This window comes from Pristis pectinata, chromosome 31 (genome assembly GCF_009764475.1).
Source record: "Pristis pectinata isolate sPriPec2 chromosome 31, sPriPec2.1.pri, whole genome shotgun sequence".
Classification (NCBI taxonomy): Eukaryota; Metazoa; Chordata; class Chondrichthyes; order Rhinopristiformes; family Pristidae; genus Pristis; species Pristis pectinata.
In genome coordinates, this window is record NC_067435.1 from 17,008,885 (window position 1) to 17,025,377 (window position 16,493).

Consider the following 16,493-nt stretch of genomic DNA (forward strand, 5'->3'; position numbering starts at 1 on the left):
GTTGATAGTCTACGTCCCTGAAGCCAGTGATCACTGCGCTCTGAAAGACCCTGACCTTTGTGCCAGGTTTGAGGGCTTGGTCCTCAAACGCTCTTTGTCTCAGACAGCTAGTTTCTCTGGACCACTAGAAGCTGATGGTGAATCTCTTCCTTGATGTCTACCTTCACTGACGGGTGACCCCTGAGAAAGTGGTCCATGTTCTCCAAGGTCTTCTTGTATTTTCAGTTATGTAGTCCACAATGGAGTCATTTCCCCTCCCAAGACTACATTGATGTCGCAAATGCATATTCTTTTAACTCTTAAAATGAATCCCAGTCTGTGTATCAAAGCGTCATGCTGGTTTTACTGAGGGCTCAAGCTGGCCTTCCTTGGAGATTACTTCCTTATTACAACACAAAAGGAGGCCGCTGGGCCCATGGGATCCATGGGGGGGGGGGGGGGGGGCGTGACCCATCTGTCCCGTTCCCCCTCTCCATGTTCCCCTGTAGCACTGCAGTTTATTTTCTCATACATGCCCATCAAACTCCCTTTGATTCTTTTTTGCCACTTACTACACTGGGGGTAATTTACAGCAGCCAGTTAACCCATCAGCACGTCTTTGGGATGTGGAAGGAAACCGGAGCACCCAGGGGAAACCCACGAGGTGACAGGAGGAATATGCAAACTCCACGCAGACAGCAACGCAGCAACGATCGAACCTGGAGCTGCACTACTGCACTCTACCTACTGATGTTACTAAAGAGGCTACCTGCCTATTGAGCGAACCTTCTGCTGGTTTTACTTGAGGGGCACTGGTAGGTTTTCTGAGGTATCGTCTGATGGGCTAACTGGGGGGTCTTGAGAAACTACAGCTCAGGAAGGTGTCCATTTGGCCCACATTATGGGACTGCGGCAGATACCTCAACCACAGTTCTAGTTCCCTGCCTCGCTGGAACCTTGCGGTATGGAACACCTTGAAGACCAAACTGCTACAACAGCCAGAGAGTCTGCTTTGAGTGAGGGGGAGGTATGGGTCAGGTGCACTGGGAAGATCTTAACAACCACTGTGTAAATTTAATCCAACTTCCCTTTATATTTTTCCAGTGTCTCTTCCCCACCTCCCCACCACTCAGTCCCTTATGATGGATTAACCTACGATGTGAAACAGTTCCTTTCAAAGTGATGCATTCCTGATTCAAGCAACAAACAACCTGCTGGAGGAACTCGCCGGGTCGAGCAGCGTCTGCGGGGAGGGAACGGAATTGTCAACATTTCGGGTCGAAACCCTGCATTAGTTTGGGTTTCAAGCTTGAAACGTGGACAATTCCTTCTCTCCCCCACAGATGCTGCTCGACCCGCTGGGTTCCTCCAGCAGATTGTGTGTTGCTCCAGATTCCAGCGTCTGTGGTCTCTTGTGTCTCCAGTCTTGACTCAGTGCGAGCTCTCCAGTTCTGACAGAAGATTGTGGGTTTGAATTCCAGGAATCTGGAATCACAAGGTCTGTGGGAACAGTCCAGCTCAGCGCTGAAGGTGAGACGTTAAACCGAGGTCCCATCTGCTTCTCAGGTGGGAAGATCTTCCCAGTGTCCCCGACAAATACCAACCCCTCCCTCAAACAGACTGGAGCAATGTGGCCTGCAAGACCAGACTGTGAGTCTTCTGCAGGGGAACAGTGATGGTGCTTTGAAAGTTGGTAATAAGTGCTATAAAAAAGTTTAAGATCTCTTTATTAGTCACATGTACATCAAAACACACAGTGAAATGCATCTTTTTGCGTAGAGTGTTCTGGGGGCAGCCCGCAAGTGTCACCACACTTCCGGCACCAACATAGCATGCCCACAACTTCCTAACCCGTACGCCTTTGGAATGTGGGAGGAAACCCATGCAGACATGGGGAGAACATACAGACTCCTTACAGACAGTGGCGGGAATTGAACCCAGGTCACTGGCGCTGTAATAGCGTTACCCTGACTGCTACACTACCGTGCTTGCCTGAAGGTGATAAAGAAGGTATATGGCATGCTTGCCTTCATCGGTTGGGGTATTGAGTACAAGAGTAAAGAACTCATGTTGCAAATGTATAAAGCTTTGGTTAGGCCGCATTTGGAGTATTGAGTATAGTTCTGGTCGCCCCATTGCAGGAAGGAAGTGGAGACTTTGGAGAGGGTGCAGAAGAAGTTTAACCAGGATGCTGCCTGGATTAGAGGGTATGAGCTATAAGGAGAGGTTGGACAAACTTGGGTTGTTTTCTCTGGAGTGTCAGAGGCTGAGGGGAGACCTGATAAAGGTTTATAGGATTATGAGAGGCATAGATAGGGTAGACAGTCAGAATCCTCTTCCCACGGTGGAAATGTCAAGTAGAAGAGAACGTACATTTAAGGTGAGAGGGGAAAAGTTTAAAGGGGATATTCAGGGCAAGTTTTTTTACACAGAGGGTGGTGGGTGCCTGGAACGGGCTGCCAGGGGTGGTGGTGGTGGACAGATACAATTAGTGGTGTTTAAGAGGCTGTTAGACAGATATGTGAAGGTGCAGGGAGTGGAGGGATACGGCTTGTGTGCAGGCATAAGAAAATTAGTTAAATTCGACATCGTGTTCGGTACAGGCTGTACTGGTGTGAAACGTGCTGTACAACTGCGTAATGCACAGCTGTGTAATGTACTGTACTACTGTGTAATGTACAGTACAGCTGTGTAATGTACTGTACAGTTGTGTAATGTACTGCATAGCTGCGTAATGCAATGTAATGCTGTGTAATATACTGTACAGCTGCATAATGTACTGTTTGGTGGGCCGAAGTTCCTGTTCCTGTGCTGTATTGTTCTATGTTCTACGTTCGACGTTCTCTTTCACTGTAAGTATCACAACGGTCTGTGGAGGGAAGAGGCAGCTGGAGTGTGCAGATATCACCAAAGGTCCGCGCTCCCGTTGTAAGTGGATTTAGAATTGTTTTTGTTGGATGGATGAAAGTTGCACGCAGTCGCTGTGTGTCCGACGACTGTGGCTCACAGACTGAGTCTGTGTCTGTTGCTTCCTCAGGGAGGGCCGACGGGCTGCTGAATGACATGCTCCCTCACTGTCGCAGGCAGTACGCGGCGGCCTTCCTCACCAAGGTCTGGAACGAGCTGGAGCCACAGGCCAGCCAAGGCACTCAGCTACTGCAGAGCAAGGTAGGAATACAGGGTCCACACGGATCGGCCGGGGCAGGTGGGTGTTGGTGCTTCGGCTGGGAATCAATAACCACAGCCGATGGTGTGTTTGACATGGAATGTAACCTACTGGGCACACGTAGCCAGCTACACGTGCCATGAAATTTAGCTTTTTACAGCAGCAGCACAGTCCATTACACAGCTGTACAGTACATTACACTGACGTACAGTACATTACACAATAGCAGCAAATTACAGAGCTGTACAGTGTATTACACAGCTGTACAGTAGCTTACACAGTAGTACAATACATTACACAGCTGTACAGTACATTATGAACCTGTACTTACACTACATAGTAGTACAGTACATTAGAGAGCTGTAAGCACAATACACAGTAGTACAGTGCATTACACCGCTGTACAGTACATTACACAGAAGAACAGTGCATTACACCTATGTACATTACACAGAAGTACAGTACTTACACACCAGTACATTACAGAGCTGTACAGTACATTACGCACCAGTACAACACATTATACAGCTGTGCAGTACATTACACAGTAGTACTGTACATTACACAACAGTACAGTATGTTCCAGAGCTGTACAGTACATTACACTGCTGTACAGTACCTTATCCAGTAGTTCAATACATTACACAGCTGTACAGTACATTATGCACCTGTACATTACATTGCACAGAAGTACAGTACATTACACAATAGTACAGTGCATTACACAGTAATACAGTACATTACACAGTAGTACAGTACATTACACAGCCAAAGACGTGCGGGTTGGTAGGGTGATTGGCCGCTGTATATTGCCCTGAGTGTGTAGGTGAGGGGTAGAATCTGGAGGAGTTGATGGGGACGTGGGGAGAATAGAAAATGGAATTAACTTTGGTTTAGTGTAAATGGATGATTGTCGGTCAGTACGAACTCGATGGACTGAAGAGCCTGTTTCTGTGCTGTATCTCTGTATTTACCACATTGGTGTGTGAGGAGAATCAGGAAAAGTAGATAAGATAAGATAAGATTTCTTCATTAGTCACACGTACATTGAAACACACAGTGAAATGCATCTTTTGCGGAGAGTGTTCTGGGAGCAGCCCGCAAGTGTTTCGATGTACATGTGACTAATAAAGAAATCTTATCTTCAACAAACAATCTGCTGGACGAAATCAGCGGGTTGAGTAGCATCTGTGGGATGAGAGGAATTGTCGACGTTTCAGGTCGAAACCCTGCATCAGTCCTGATTGTTTGGTGCTCCAGATTCCAGCATCTGCAGTCCCTTGTGTCTCTCTTTTAAAAGCTGTTATTGTACCTGCCTCAGCCTCTTCTCCTGGCAGCTCATTCCACATACAGACCACCATTTGTGTAAAAAGTTTGCCCCTCAAGTCCCTATTAAATCTCTCTGCTCTCACCTTAAACCTGTGCCCTCTGGTTCTTGATTCCCCAACTCTGGGAAAAAGACTGAGTGCATTCACCCTATCTATGCCCCTCATGATTTTATACACCTCTATAAGGTTACCTCTCAGTCTCCTACACTCCAAGGAACAAAGTCCCAGCCTATCCGACCTCTCCCTATAACTCAGTCCCTCAACTCCTGGTAACATCCTTGTAAATCTTTTCTGAGATAGGAAACAGGAGCAGAATGAGTCCATTCGGCCCTACAAACCTACCCCACCATTCAATATGATCGTGGCTGAACATCCAAATTCAGTCCTCTGTTCCATCTTTTTCCCCATAGCCTTTGATCCCTCTTGTCCTAGGAGCAATATCTAACTCCTCCTTGAATATATTTAATAATTTGACTTCAGCTGCATTCTGTGGGAGAGTATTTCACAGTTTCACTGCTCATTTCTTCTCATCTCGGTCTTAAATCACCTACCCCTTATCCTTAGACTGTGACTCCTGGACAATGGGAGGATTCTCCCCTGCATCTAATCTGCCGACCCCTGGTAGAATGTCGTAGGTTTCTATGAGATCCCATCTCAATCTTCTAAACTCTACCAAGTTTACACACGGAGTTACTGGCCAATAACATTCGGTGCTGTATCATGCATGTTTTGACACCACTGTTTCATTTGTACGTGTTTGGCCCAACATTGGCACAACCCACTCACACATCAGATTGTGAGTGTTTGAGTTTTAGAAGCTGGGATCAGTGGTCTGCTCCCCCAAGCCTGTTCTGCTTTTCAGTCTGATCAAAGCTGATCTTGGGCCTTCACGCACCATTCACCAGAATCCTCGATCCCCATTGTGTCCAAAGTCCTATCGATCTCTGCCTGAGCATTAAACAAAAACTACAGCTCCTCATCTTAGTCAGAATAGTCCATGTTCTGAGACCATGGCCCAGTTGTGGACACTGCTGTGAGTTGGTTCGACCTCCTGCCCTAACGCATTGATCATCCTTTCCAGCATCCTCAGTGCTCCTCTGAGGTCATCTCTCATTCCTCTAAACTCCAGCGGGAAGACGCTAGGTTTCCCAGCCCGGGAATCAGTCATGTGACTCTGCTTCCCTTACTCAGAGGGTCCAAAAAACCTGCACCTGCTTCCACTTGTTCTGTTCTTGTGCTAACCAGCCTCACTAACACCTCTCCACTCTGTGCCCCTACCATTGTAATCCGTACCCTTGTGATAACGGATGACACAACTATTTGCCTTCCTGACTGCGTGCTTTACCTGCATGTTTACTTTCTGTGTCTCATGAACCAGCACACCCCGATCCCTCTGTACACAAACATTTACCAGTTTCTCACCATTTAAAACATATTCTTCTTTCCTATTCTTCGTACCAATGTGTACAATCTCAAACTTTCCCACATTATACTCCGCTACCTTCTTGCCCGCTCCCTTCACCTGTTGCTGTCTTTTTGCAGATTAGCTGTGTCCCTTTCTCCACCTAATTTTGTACAGTCAGCAAATATGGATACGTTAACTTCTATCATTTCATCAAAGTCATTAATATCCAGCTGATGCCCAGTAAAAGTCCCTGTGCAACCCACCGGTGACAGTGTGGCAGCCTGAAATAGACCCATTTCTTCCCTACTCCCTCCCTTCTGTTCTTTAACCAACCTATATCCATGTAGGTACATTTCACCCGGCCCTGGGTTTAATGTAACAATCGTTTATGCAGAACTGCATCAAATGGTTTTTGGAAATCCAAATATATAACATTGATTGGCGCCCCCTGATCTACCTTGCTAATGACCTCCTCAAAAAATGTTATTGTGTTTGTGAAATGTAATCTTCCCTTCATAAAACCAGACTAACCCTGTCTAGTATTGTTACCTCGTCCTCAGTGATGGGTTCCAACATTTTTCTGACAGCAGATGTCAGGCTGCCTGACTAATATCCAGACACATCACAGCCCAGTATGGCAACTGCTCTGCCCGGGTCCGCAAGAATCTGCAGGGAGTTGTCGCCACAGCTCAACACGTCACAGAGACCAGCCTCCCCTCCGTTGACTCTGTCTACACTTCCCACTGCCTCGGGAAAGCAGCCAACAAAATCAAAGACCCCACCCACCCCGTGCAGTCTCTCTTCTTCCCTCTCCCGTCAGGCTGAAGATATAAATCTTTGAGAACACGTACCACCAGACTCAAGGGCAGCTTTTATCCCATTGTTATCAGACTCTTGAACAGACCTCATAAAGATGAACCCTCGAACTCTTGATCTCCCAATCTACCTGGTCACGGACCTAGCACTTTATTTGTCTGCCTGCACTGCACTTTCTCTGTAACTGTAACACTATATTCTGCATTCTGTTTTCTTTATACTACCTTGATGTACTTATGTATGGAACGGTCTGTCTGGATGGCATGCAAACAAAAGCTTTTCACTGTATCTCCTGTACATTTCCTATCTTCTGATCTGCTAAGGAATTTGGAAAGATCATCACCAATGCATCCACTATCTCTGCAGTGACCCATTTTTAAATCCTTAAAGAGGGCTATTGGATCCAGGGGATTTGTCTGACTCTAGTTCTGTTAACTTTTGCACCACTTTCTCTTTAGTGATATTAGTTACCTTAAGTTCCTCACTATCCTTTGGTTCCCTCAGTTTCTGCTTTATTTAGGATGTCCTGTGAACTTCAGAAGCTTTTGAACAGGCAAAGCCGCCAGGATTTAGAAACGAGGTAGTTAAACCTCATCAAATTCACTTCAGCCTCTCCTGCATCGCTACCCCCTGACAACCTGCTCATTGGAAGTTCACTGGTTCTTCAGCCAAGTTCTGGACGTCTGGGTTACAAAATATCTTTACTGTGCAGTCATGCACCCTTGTTATTGTTTGTGTGGTAGCCATGCTCTTGCTGTCGACGTAGCTACAAGATGTGAATGTACCCAGAAATGTCGGAAACTATTGTCCACCCAGAATTCATTCTGTACTGAGAAAACATTTAAGAGTCAACCATATTGATGGGCCTGCAGTCACGTCTAGGTTGGACTGGGTGAGTGGAGCAGATCTCCTTCCCGAAGGTCAGGAGTGAAGCAGATAGGTTTTACAGATAGGCCTGGTTTCATGATCACGACACTGGCAGTGGTTCCAGACCTGGAGACACAAGAGACTGCAGATGCAGGAATCTAGAGCAACACACCATCTGCTGGAGGAACTCAGTGGGTCGAACAGCATCTGTGGGGGGAACCCTGCATCAGGACTGAGAGTGGAGAGGGGAGGTGGCCAGCATGAGGGGAGTGGTGAGACAGAGGTGATTGATGGATCAAGGAGGGGTGAGGGATGATGGATCCAGGGAGGGGAGGGGGAGGGGTTGGGGTAAGAGAGGTGTGCGATGGGGAGGGGGAGGGGTGAGGGGTGTGGGATGGGGAGGGGGAGGGGTGAGGGGTGTGGGATGGGGAGGGGGAGGGGTGAGGGTGTGGGATGGGGAGGGGAGGGGTGGGGTGAGGGGGTGTGGGATGGGGAGGGGAGGGGTGAGAGGGGTGTGGGATGGGGAGGGGAGGGGTGGGGTGAGAGGGGTGTGGGATGGGGAAGTGGAGGGTCTCCATCATTTCTCGATTTATTGGTTGAATGCAAACCCCTTTCTGTGATCCTGAACTCCTGCAGTGAGTCCAGTGAATTATTTATTTCTGTCCTGTGCCCCACAACTTCATTGACATTTTGGCTCATCCCAGGAACAATTTCAGCATACGTGGGCTGTTGATGAAAGGCCCAGCCCCTCACCTCTAAATCTCACAGGAGTTGAAAAGCATGTGAAGGGACACCCTACCATTGCGGCACAGCGATCATGTTGCTGGACTAACAGCTAGAATTCTGGGCTACTCTCCCAAAGACCCGAGTTTGAATCCCACCACAGCTGCTGGGGAATTTAAAGTCAGGGAATTAAGTAAATCTGGAATTAAAGCCAGTCTCAAGACACAAGCGCAGATTGTGGTTAAAACCTGTCTGGTTCATGAATGCTGTTTAGGGAAGGAAATCCATCCTAGCCTTCCATGAGACTCCAGACCCACTGGTAACGCAGACTTTCATTTCCATCAATGTTCAGGGACGGATGTTGAAGCCTGATATGTCCAGCAAATAAAACTCAGTCACACTGTTCTCCCCTAGGAGCCCAAAGATACTGACCAAGTGATTTCCAGTGGGTACATCATGCAGTACATGGAAAACAAGAAGAAGTGGAAGGAGAGATATTTTGTCATGAAGGCGAGCTACAACTTGGACTGTTTTGAAAGTAAAGAGGTAAGGACGTTACCAACTCTCAGTGGGGGAATCCAGCTGATACTAGACAGGAAAAGAGACCCAACTGTGGCTGACTAAGGAAGTTTAGGATAGAAACGAATTCAAAGAGGCTAATGTTGTTCCAGGAAGGGAAGTAGATTTAAGGATTGGGAGGGATTTAGGAAGCAACAATGGATGTCCAAAAAATTGATTGGAAAGATGAAGAAAGATTATGAGAGTAAATACAAGAAATACAAACAAAAAGTTGGAGGGAATTCCATCATACCTTTGGTAATTGGTTTATTATTAAGTCAAAGTCAACTTTTTCATCATATGCACAAGTACATACCCACAAGAAAAATTTACTTGCAGCAGCATCACAGGCTCATAGCATTGGAGACACAACATTCACAAGAAAGATATAAGTTAAACATAAATTATATAAAATTATACAAGAAAGAACACAATTAGAATAAAACAGAAGCCCATTGTAGTGCGAAGTGGTCATAGTGTTGCCATACTGAGGTTGTGATTAGGGTCGTCCAGGTTGGTTCAAGAACTGAATGGTTGAAGGGAAGTAACTGTTCCTGAACCTGGTGGTGTGGGACTTCAGGCTTCTGTACCTCCTGCCTGACGGTACCTGCGAGAAGATGACACGGCCCGGAGGGTGGGGATCTTTGATGATAGACGTTGTCTTCTTCATTTAATGGAGAAAAACCTAATTAATTGTGGGCAACCTGCAGACAATGGCAGGAGATAGTGGGTGAGGCGTTAAACAAATATTCTACACTTGTCTTCACTGAAGAAAACACCAAACACCCGCTGATATAAGACTCTTGGATGGACCTTTAATATGTTAGAGATGAACTCTTAATCTCCCCGTCTACCTCGTCATGGCCCCTGCACTTTATTTGTCTACTGTCTCCCTGCACTGCACTTTCTCCACTACTGTAACATTTTATTCTGCATTCCCATTTGTTTTTGTTTTGTGCTACCTCGACGTGCTTATGTATGGAATGATCTGTACCGATGGCGCCTGAGCAAAAGCTTTTCACTGATTCTCAGTACATGTGGCAATAATAAACCAATTACCGATTACCAAAGGTACGATGGAAACGGAGGAAGTCTCCTCAGGTAGACCCTCGGGATCAAGGATGGCTTGCTGCCACTCTGGGTTCTGGGGAGACTGACGAGTCCAATGAGGTGAGTGCAGACTCTGCCACTGGAGGGGCAGGAGGCTGTGGGTGAGTGGGTAGTCTGTGAGGTGGTCCTCTCCTTCTGCTGTTGACGCACGGCCTCTGAGCTCCTGATCCGCGGACTCCCAGGTTCTCAGTCCCATCCTGAGTGCTCCTTCTCCATGTGGGCCAGAGATTCCCAGGAATCAGTGGAGATATTGCATTTTTTCAAGAGGTTTTAGGCACACCCTTTTACCTTTCCCTCTGTCCTTAGTAATCTCTTCCCTGAGAGAGCTCAGGATAAGGTGCTTGTTTTGGGAGTCTGGTGCCGGACAGGTGAATGGCCTGCCCAATAGTGCCAACTGACTGTAACTAGGACCTCAGTTACTGGCATGTTGACAGGAGTGGACAATGGTGTTGGTTTGTCCTTCCAATGATCTTGCAGGATTTTGTGGGATTGTACCAGTCCCTGATATAGGTAGTCCACATCCCAGAAGCAAAGAGGAGCACAGGGATTACTGGCACCATGTAGACCATAGGTTTTGTGCCAAGTCTGAGCTCTTGATCTTCAAACACTCTTTTCCTCAAATGACCAAAGGCTGTGCTGGTGCGTTGAAGATGGTGGTGAATCAGTTCAATGACAGTAAGGGAGAAAAGTGAAAGAGGGAGTCTAAGACTGGACAAATTCACAGATCAAAAACCTGCTCTCCAGGCTTCCGAAAGAAAAGTTGGCTGATGGAATACCAGATGTGTTAGTGACGTCCGTCCAAAATTCCCTGCATTCTTCAACATTCCCAGCAACTTGGAAGGTGGCAGGTTTTAAAACACTATTCCAGACAGCAGAGAGAGAGAAAATAGAGAGTTGTAGAGTGGTTAGCCTGACGAACATTGACAGCAAAGTGCTGCACTCCATCATTAAGGGCATGGTGGCAGAGGACGTGGAGAGTCATTATTCAGCTCAACATTCATGGTTTTAATGAAAGGAAAATCATATTTGACGAGTACAACAGTTTTATTATTAAGGCTGCAGCTAGCTGGATAAGTTACAGGAATCGGTGGAAATTGTAGGTCTGAGTTATCACAATATGTTTAATAAGTTTCGTTGTGGAGCCATTCAATTGATTCAAACGCACATAGGAACAAAATATAAGTTTTCTTTTAAAATTTTATTTACAGCGTGGTAACAGGCCCTTCCAGCCCAATGAGTCCGCGCTGCCCATTTTAAACCCAAATTAACCTACCCGTACGTCTTTGCAATGTGGGAGGAAACCGGAGCACCCGGAGGAAACCCATGCAGACACGGGAGAATGTACAAACTCCTTACAGACAGCGACGGGAATTGAACCCCGATCGCTGGCGCTGTAATAGCGTCGCGCTAACTGCTACATTACAGTGCTGCCCAGCTCCACTCATGGTCTAACACAAGCAAGCCATGTGAGTAGTCATCTTTTAGTATTATTGAGTGGTCCTCCGCACACTAGTTGGAGATATTCCGAATATATTCATTGTCAATACGACTGTGTGCACAGGGTCCTGGTGCCCTGGGGTGGGTACAATGAGGTACCACATAAACTATTCTTTTCTACAGTCGGGGGGAAAACTACTAACGTGGAAAGAAGATTGATTAAAGGAGAAGTCAGAGATCAGAAAGAACAAGTGTAAATATAAAAAACTGTGGATGTTTGAACTCTGAAGTAAAAACAGAAAATGCTGGAAACACTTCTCTGGTCATTGGGAATTGGTTTATTATTGGCACATGCACCGAGATACAGAGAAAAGCTTCTGTCTGCGTGCCGTCCAGACAGATCATTCCACACATAAGTACATTGAGGTAGTAAAGAGGAAAACAGAATGTAGAATATAGTGCTACAGTTACAGAGAAAGTGCAGTGCAGACAGACAAATAAAGTGCAAGGGCCACGACAAGATAGATTGAGAGATCAATGGTTCAACTTTATCATATGATAAGTCCATTCAAGAGTTTTATGACAGTTGGATAGAAGCAGTCCCTGAGCCTGGTGGTGTGTATTCTCAAGCTTTTGTATTTCCTGACCAACAAGAGGGGGGAGAAGAGAGAATGACCTGGGTGGGAGGGGTCTTTAATTATGTTGGCTGCTTTCCCAAGGCAGCGGGAAGTGTAGACGGAGTCAATGGGGGAGGGAGGCTGGTTTTTGTGATGGACTGGGCTGTGTCCTCATTTCTTTGCAATCTCTTATGGTCTTGGGCAGACCAGTTGCCATACCAAGCTGTGATGCATCCAGATAGGATGCTTTCTATGGTACATCTATAAAACTTGGTGAGGGTCAATGGGGACATGCCAGATTTCCTGCTTCCTGAAGCCAATGCCCAGCTCTTTTGTTTTGCTGACATTGAAGGAAAAGTTGTTGTCTTGACACCATGTCACTAGGCTCTCTACCTCCTTCCTGTACTCTCGTCTCATCGTTATTTGAGATCCAACCCACTACCATGGTGTCATCTGCGAACTTGCAGATACAGTTAGAGCAGAATCTGCCCACGCAGTCATGAGTGTATGGGGAGTAGAGTAGGGGGCTGAGGACGCAGCCTTGTGGGGCACCAGTGTTGAGGATAATTGTGGCAGAGGTGTCACTGCCTGTCCTTGCGGTCTGTTGGTCAGGTAGTCAAGGATCCAATGGCAGAGGGGGTGTTGAATCTCAGGTCTAGGAGCCCTGGCTGATCAGGAAGTATCTGTGGTGAGCGAAACGGTTAATATTTCAGGTTGAAGACCCTTCATTGGAAGAGAGCAAACCAAGTTAGTTTTAATTTGCACAAAAGATTGGGTTAGGGTTGGGGTCAGAAATAGATAGGATGTGGGCAATATCTGTGAAAGGGTGAGGCCAGGGTTGCTGTGGGGATAAGTAGTGTTGATGACAGTGGTCAGAGAATAATATTAGAAAGGACTGTAAAACGTTGTGAAATGCAGGGCTGTCTGACATTCCTGGATCATGTTAATGGAGAGAAAAAAAACTAAGGCAGTGTCACAGCTGGATGAGTTATAGTGGAAGCGGCCAGCTTTGATAGAAATAACACGTAATTTTCAGGTGACAGACTTAGTGGCGAGTGCCTAGAAGCCCACGAGCAGTATTGGTCCTTCTGTTATCCACAGGTTACACTGGGCTGATGACTAGCAGGGGTTCAATAGTGAAGTGCTACCTCCCTGTAGTGTGTGTGTGTGTGTGTGTGTGTGTGTGTGTGTGTGTGTGTGTATCAGTGCTTCCTGATTCCAGCAGAGTAAAATACAGAAATCTTCTGTTAAATCGTTGTCAAATATGAAAGTGTGTTGATGATAGACATGGACTTCAGTCAGGCCTTTGACAAGGTCCCACTGGGAGACTAGTCCAAAAGGTCAGGGCCCGTGGGATCCAGGACAAGTTGGTAAATTGGATCCAAAATTGGCTTGGTAACAGGAGGCAGAGGATGGCGGAGGGTTTTTGTGATTGGAAGCCTGTGACCAGTGGTGTAGAGCAGGGGTCGATGCTGAGATCATAAACTTTAGTGATTTATGCACTATGATCAGTCACTTTACGGGTGACGTGAAAACTGGCAGTAGTCATGATGGTGAAGAGGATAGTCTCAGGTTACAGGGAGATGTTGATCAGTTGATAAAATGTGTAGAGCAATGGCTGATGGAATTTAATTCTGGTAAGTGTGAGGTGATGTACCGTGGGAAGATTAATAAGGGTAGGACACAGACAATGAATGGCAGGGCTGTAGAGAGAACTGAGGAACAGAGGGATCTTGGTGTACAGGTCCAAGGATTCCTGAAGCTGGCAGCAACAGGTGAATAAGGCAGTAAAGAAGGCATTTGGAATACTTGCCTTCATTAGCCATGGCACAGAACATGTGAGCAGGGTCGTTATGTAACAGTGGAGTATTGTGGGCAGTTCTAGTCACCACAGGAATGATGTGATTGCACAGGAGACCGTGCAGATGAGATTTCCCAGGAGGTTGCCTGGGATGGAGTGTCTCAGTTGTGAGGAGATGGCCTGGGTTTGTTTTCCCTGGGGCGGAGGAGGCTGAGGGGCTGATCTGATTGAGGGATTCAAAATTAAGAGGAGCGCAGACAGGGTAGATGTTAAGAAACGTTTACGCATAACAAGGGTTTATAAGGCATTGGTCAGACCGCATTCATGAGCAGTTTTGGGCCCCATATCTAAGGAAGGATGTGCTAGTGTTGGAGAGGGTCCAGAGGAGGTTTACGAGAATGATCCTGGGGATGAAAGGGTGAATGTATGAGGAGCATTTGATGGCTTTGGGCCCGTACTTGCTGGAGTTTAGAAGGATAAGGGGGGATCTCATTGAAACCCACCAAATATTGAAAGGCCTAGATAGAGTGGATGTGGAGAGGATGTTTCCAGTAGTGGGAGAGTCTAGGACCAGAGGGCACAGCCTCAGAATAGAAGGATGTCCCTTTAGAATAGAGATGAGGAGCAATTTCTTTAGCCAGAGGGTGGTGAATCTGTGGAATTCATTGCCACAGATGGCTGTGGAGGCCAAGTCACTGGGTATATATTTAAAAGCAGAGGTTGACAGGTTCTTGATTAGTAAGGGCATCAAAGGTTACAGGGAGAAGGCAGGAGAATGGGGTTGAGAGGGAAAAATAAATCAGCCATGATCAAATGGCAGAGCAGACTCGATGGGCCAAATAGCCTAATTCTGCTCCTATGTCTTATGGTCTTAAAGGTGTCAAGAACTAGAGCACCCCGGTTTAGGGTAAGGGGGAAAAGGTTTTAGAACCATAGAACAATACAGCACAATACAGGCCCTTCAGCCCTCCATGTTGTGCCGACCTTCAAACCACGCCTAAGACTATCTAACCCCTTCCTCCCACATATCCCTCTATCTTAAATTCCTCCATATGCTTATCTAACAATCTCTTGAACTTGACCAACGTATCAGCCTCCACCACCACCCCAGGCAGCGCATTCCATGCACCAACCACTCTCTGGGTGAAAAACCTCCCTCTGATATCTCCCCTGAACTTCCCACCCATTACCTTAAAGCCATGCCCTCTTGTATTGAGCATTGGTGTCCTGGGAAAGAGGCGCTGGCTGTCCACTCTATCTATTCCTCTTAATATTTTGTATACCTCTATCATGTCTCCCCTCATCCTCCTTCTCTCCAATGAGTAAAGCCCTAGCTCCTTTAGTCTCTCCTTACTCTCCAGTCCAGGCAGCATCCTGGTAAATCTCCTCTGCACCCTTTCCAACGCCTCCACATCCTTCCTATAATGAGGCGACCAGAATTGGACACAATACTCTAAGTGTGGTCCAACCAGAGTTTTGTAAAGCTGCGTCTTTACCTCACGGCTCTTAAACTTGATCCCATGACTTATGAAAGCTAACATCCCATAAGCTTTCTTAGCTACCCTATCCACCTGTGTGGCAACTTTCAGTGATCTGTGGATATGAACCCCCCCCCAGATCCCTCTGCTCCTCCACACTACCCAGAATCCTGCCATTAACTTTGTATTCTGCCTTGGAGTTTGTCCTTCTAAAGTGTAGCACCTCACACTTCTCCAGATTGAACTCCATCTGCCACTTCTCAGCCCAGCTCTGCATCCTATCAATATCCCTCTGTAAGCTTCAACAGCCCTCCACACTATCCACAGCACCACTAACCTTTGTGTCGTCTGCAAACTTGCTAACCCACCCTTCCACCCCCTCATCCAAGTCATTAATAAATATCACAAAAAGTAAAGGTCCCAGAACCGACCCCTGTGGGACACCACTAATCACAGCCCTCCAATCTGAATGCACTCCCTCCACCACAACCCTCTGCTTTCTACAGGCAAGCCAATTCTGAATCCACACGGCCAAGCCTCCCTGGATCCCTTGCTCTCTGACCTTCTGAAGAAGCCTACCATGTGGAACCTTGTCAAATGCCTTACTAAAATCCATGTAGACCACATCTACTGCACTACCCTCATCAAACTTCCTGGTCACCTCCTCAAAGAACCCTATCAGGCTTGTGAGGCAAGATCTTCTCTTCACAAAGCCATGCTGGTTGTCCCTAATTAGTCCATGATTCTCTAAAAGCTCATAGATCCCATCTCTTAGAATCCTTTCTAACAGCTTGCCCACCACAGATGTAAGGCTCACTGGTCTGTAATTCCCTGGACTATCTCTACTACCTTTTTTTGATTAAGGGGACAACATTTGCCACCCTCCAATCCTCATAGTTTAGAGGGGATCTGAGAAGAAATATTTTCACTCAGAGGGTGGTTGGAACCTGGAACACATGGTCTGAGGAGGTGGTGGAGACAGACTCTCACAGCATTTAAGAAGTATCTAGATGACCACTTGAATTGTTGAAGCAGAGAAGGGTACAGATCAAGCAAATGGGATGAATGTGGATGGGTAATTGATGTTTAGCACAGAATCAGTGGGCCGAAGGGCCTGTTTCCGTGCTGTATCTCTCTGTAACCCTATGAGAGTTAAAGTTTCAGGTCAAAGGTCCTTCTGCTGATTGTTTCCAGTATTTTCAGCTTTT

The 16,493-nt window shown here is 46.6% G+C and overlaps 1 protein-coding gene across 2 annotated transcripts in view; it reads left to right on the forward strand.

Annotated features, from left to right (window-relative positions):
• The window catches only part of LOC127585031 (protein Niban 1-like), a 55,223-nt gene that overhangs the window by 13,728 nt on the left and 25,002 nt on the right, over nt 1-16,493 (forward strand). For both annotated transcript variants that reach the window (XM_052042155.1, XM_052042156.1), the window contains exons 2-3: nt 3,017-3,147; nt 8,699-8,830. In XM_052042155.1, coding sequence (XP_051898115.1) covers nt 3,017-3,147; nt 8,699-8,830 — 263 coding nt within the window. The remainder of the gene's footprint in view (nt 1-3,016; nt 3,148-8,698; nt 8,831-16,493) is intronic.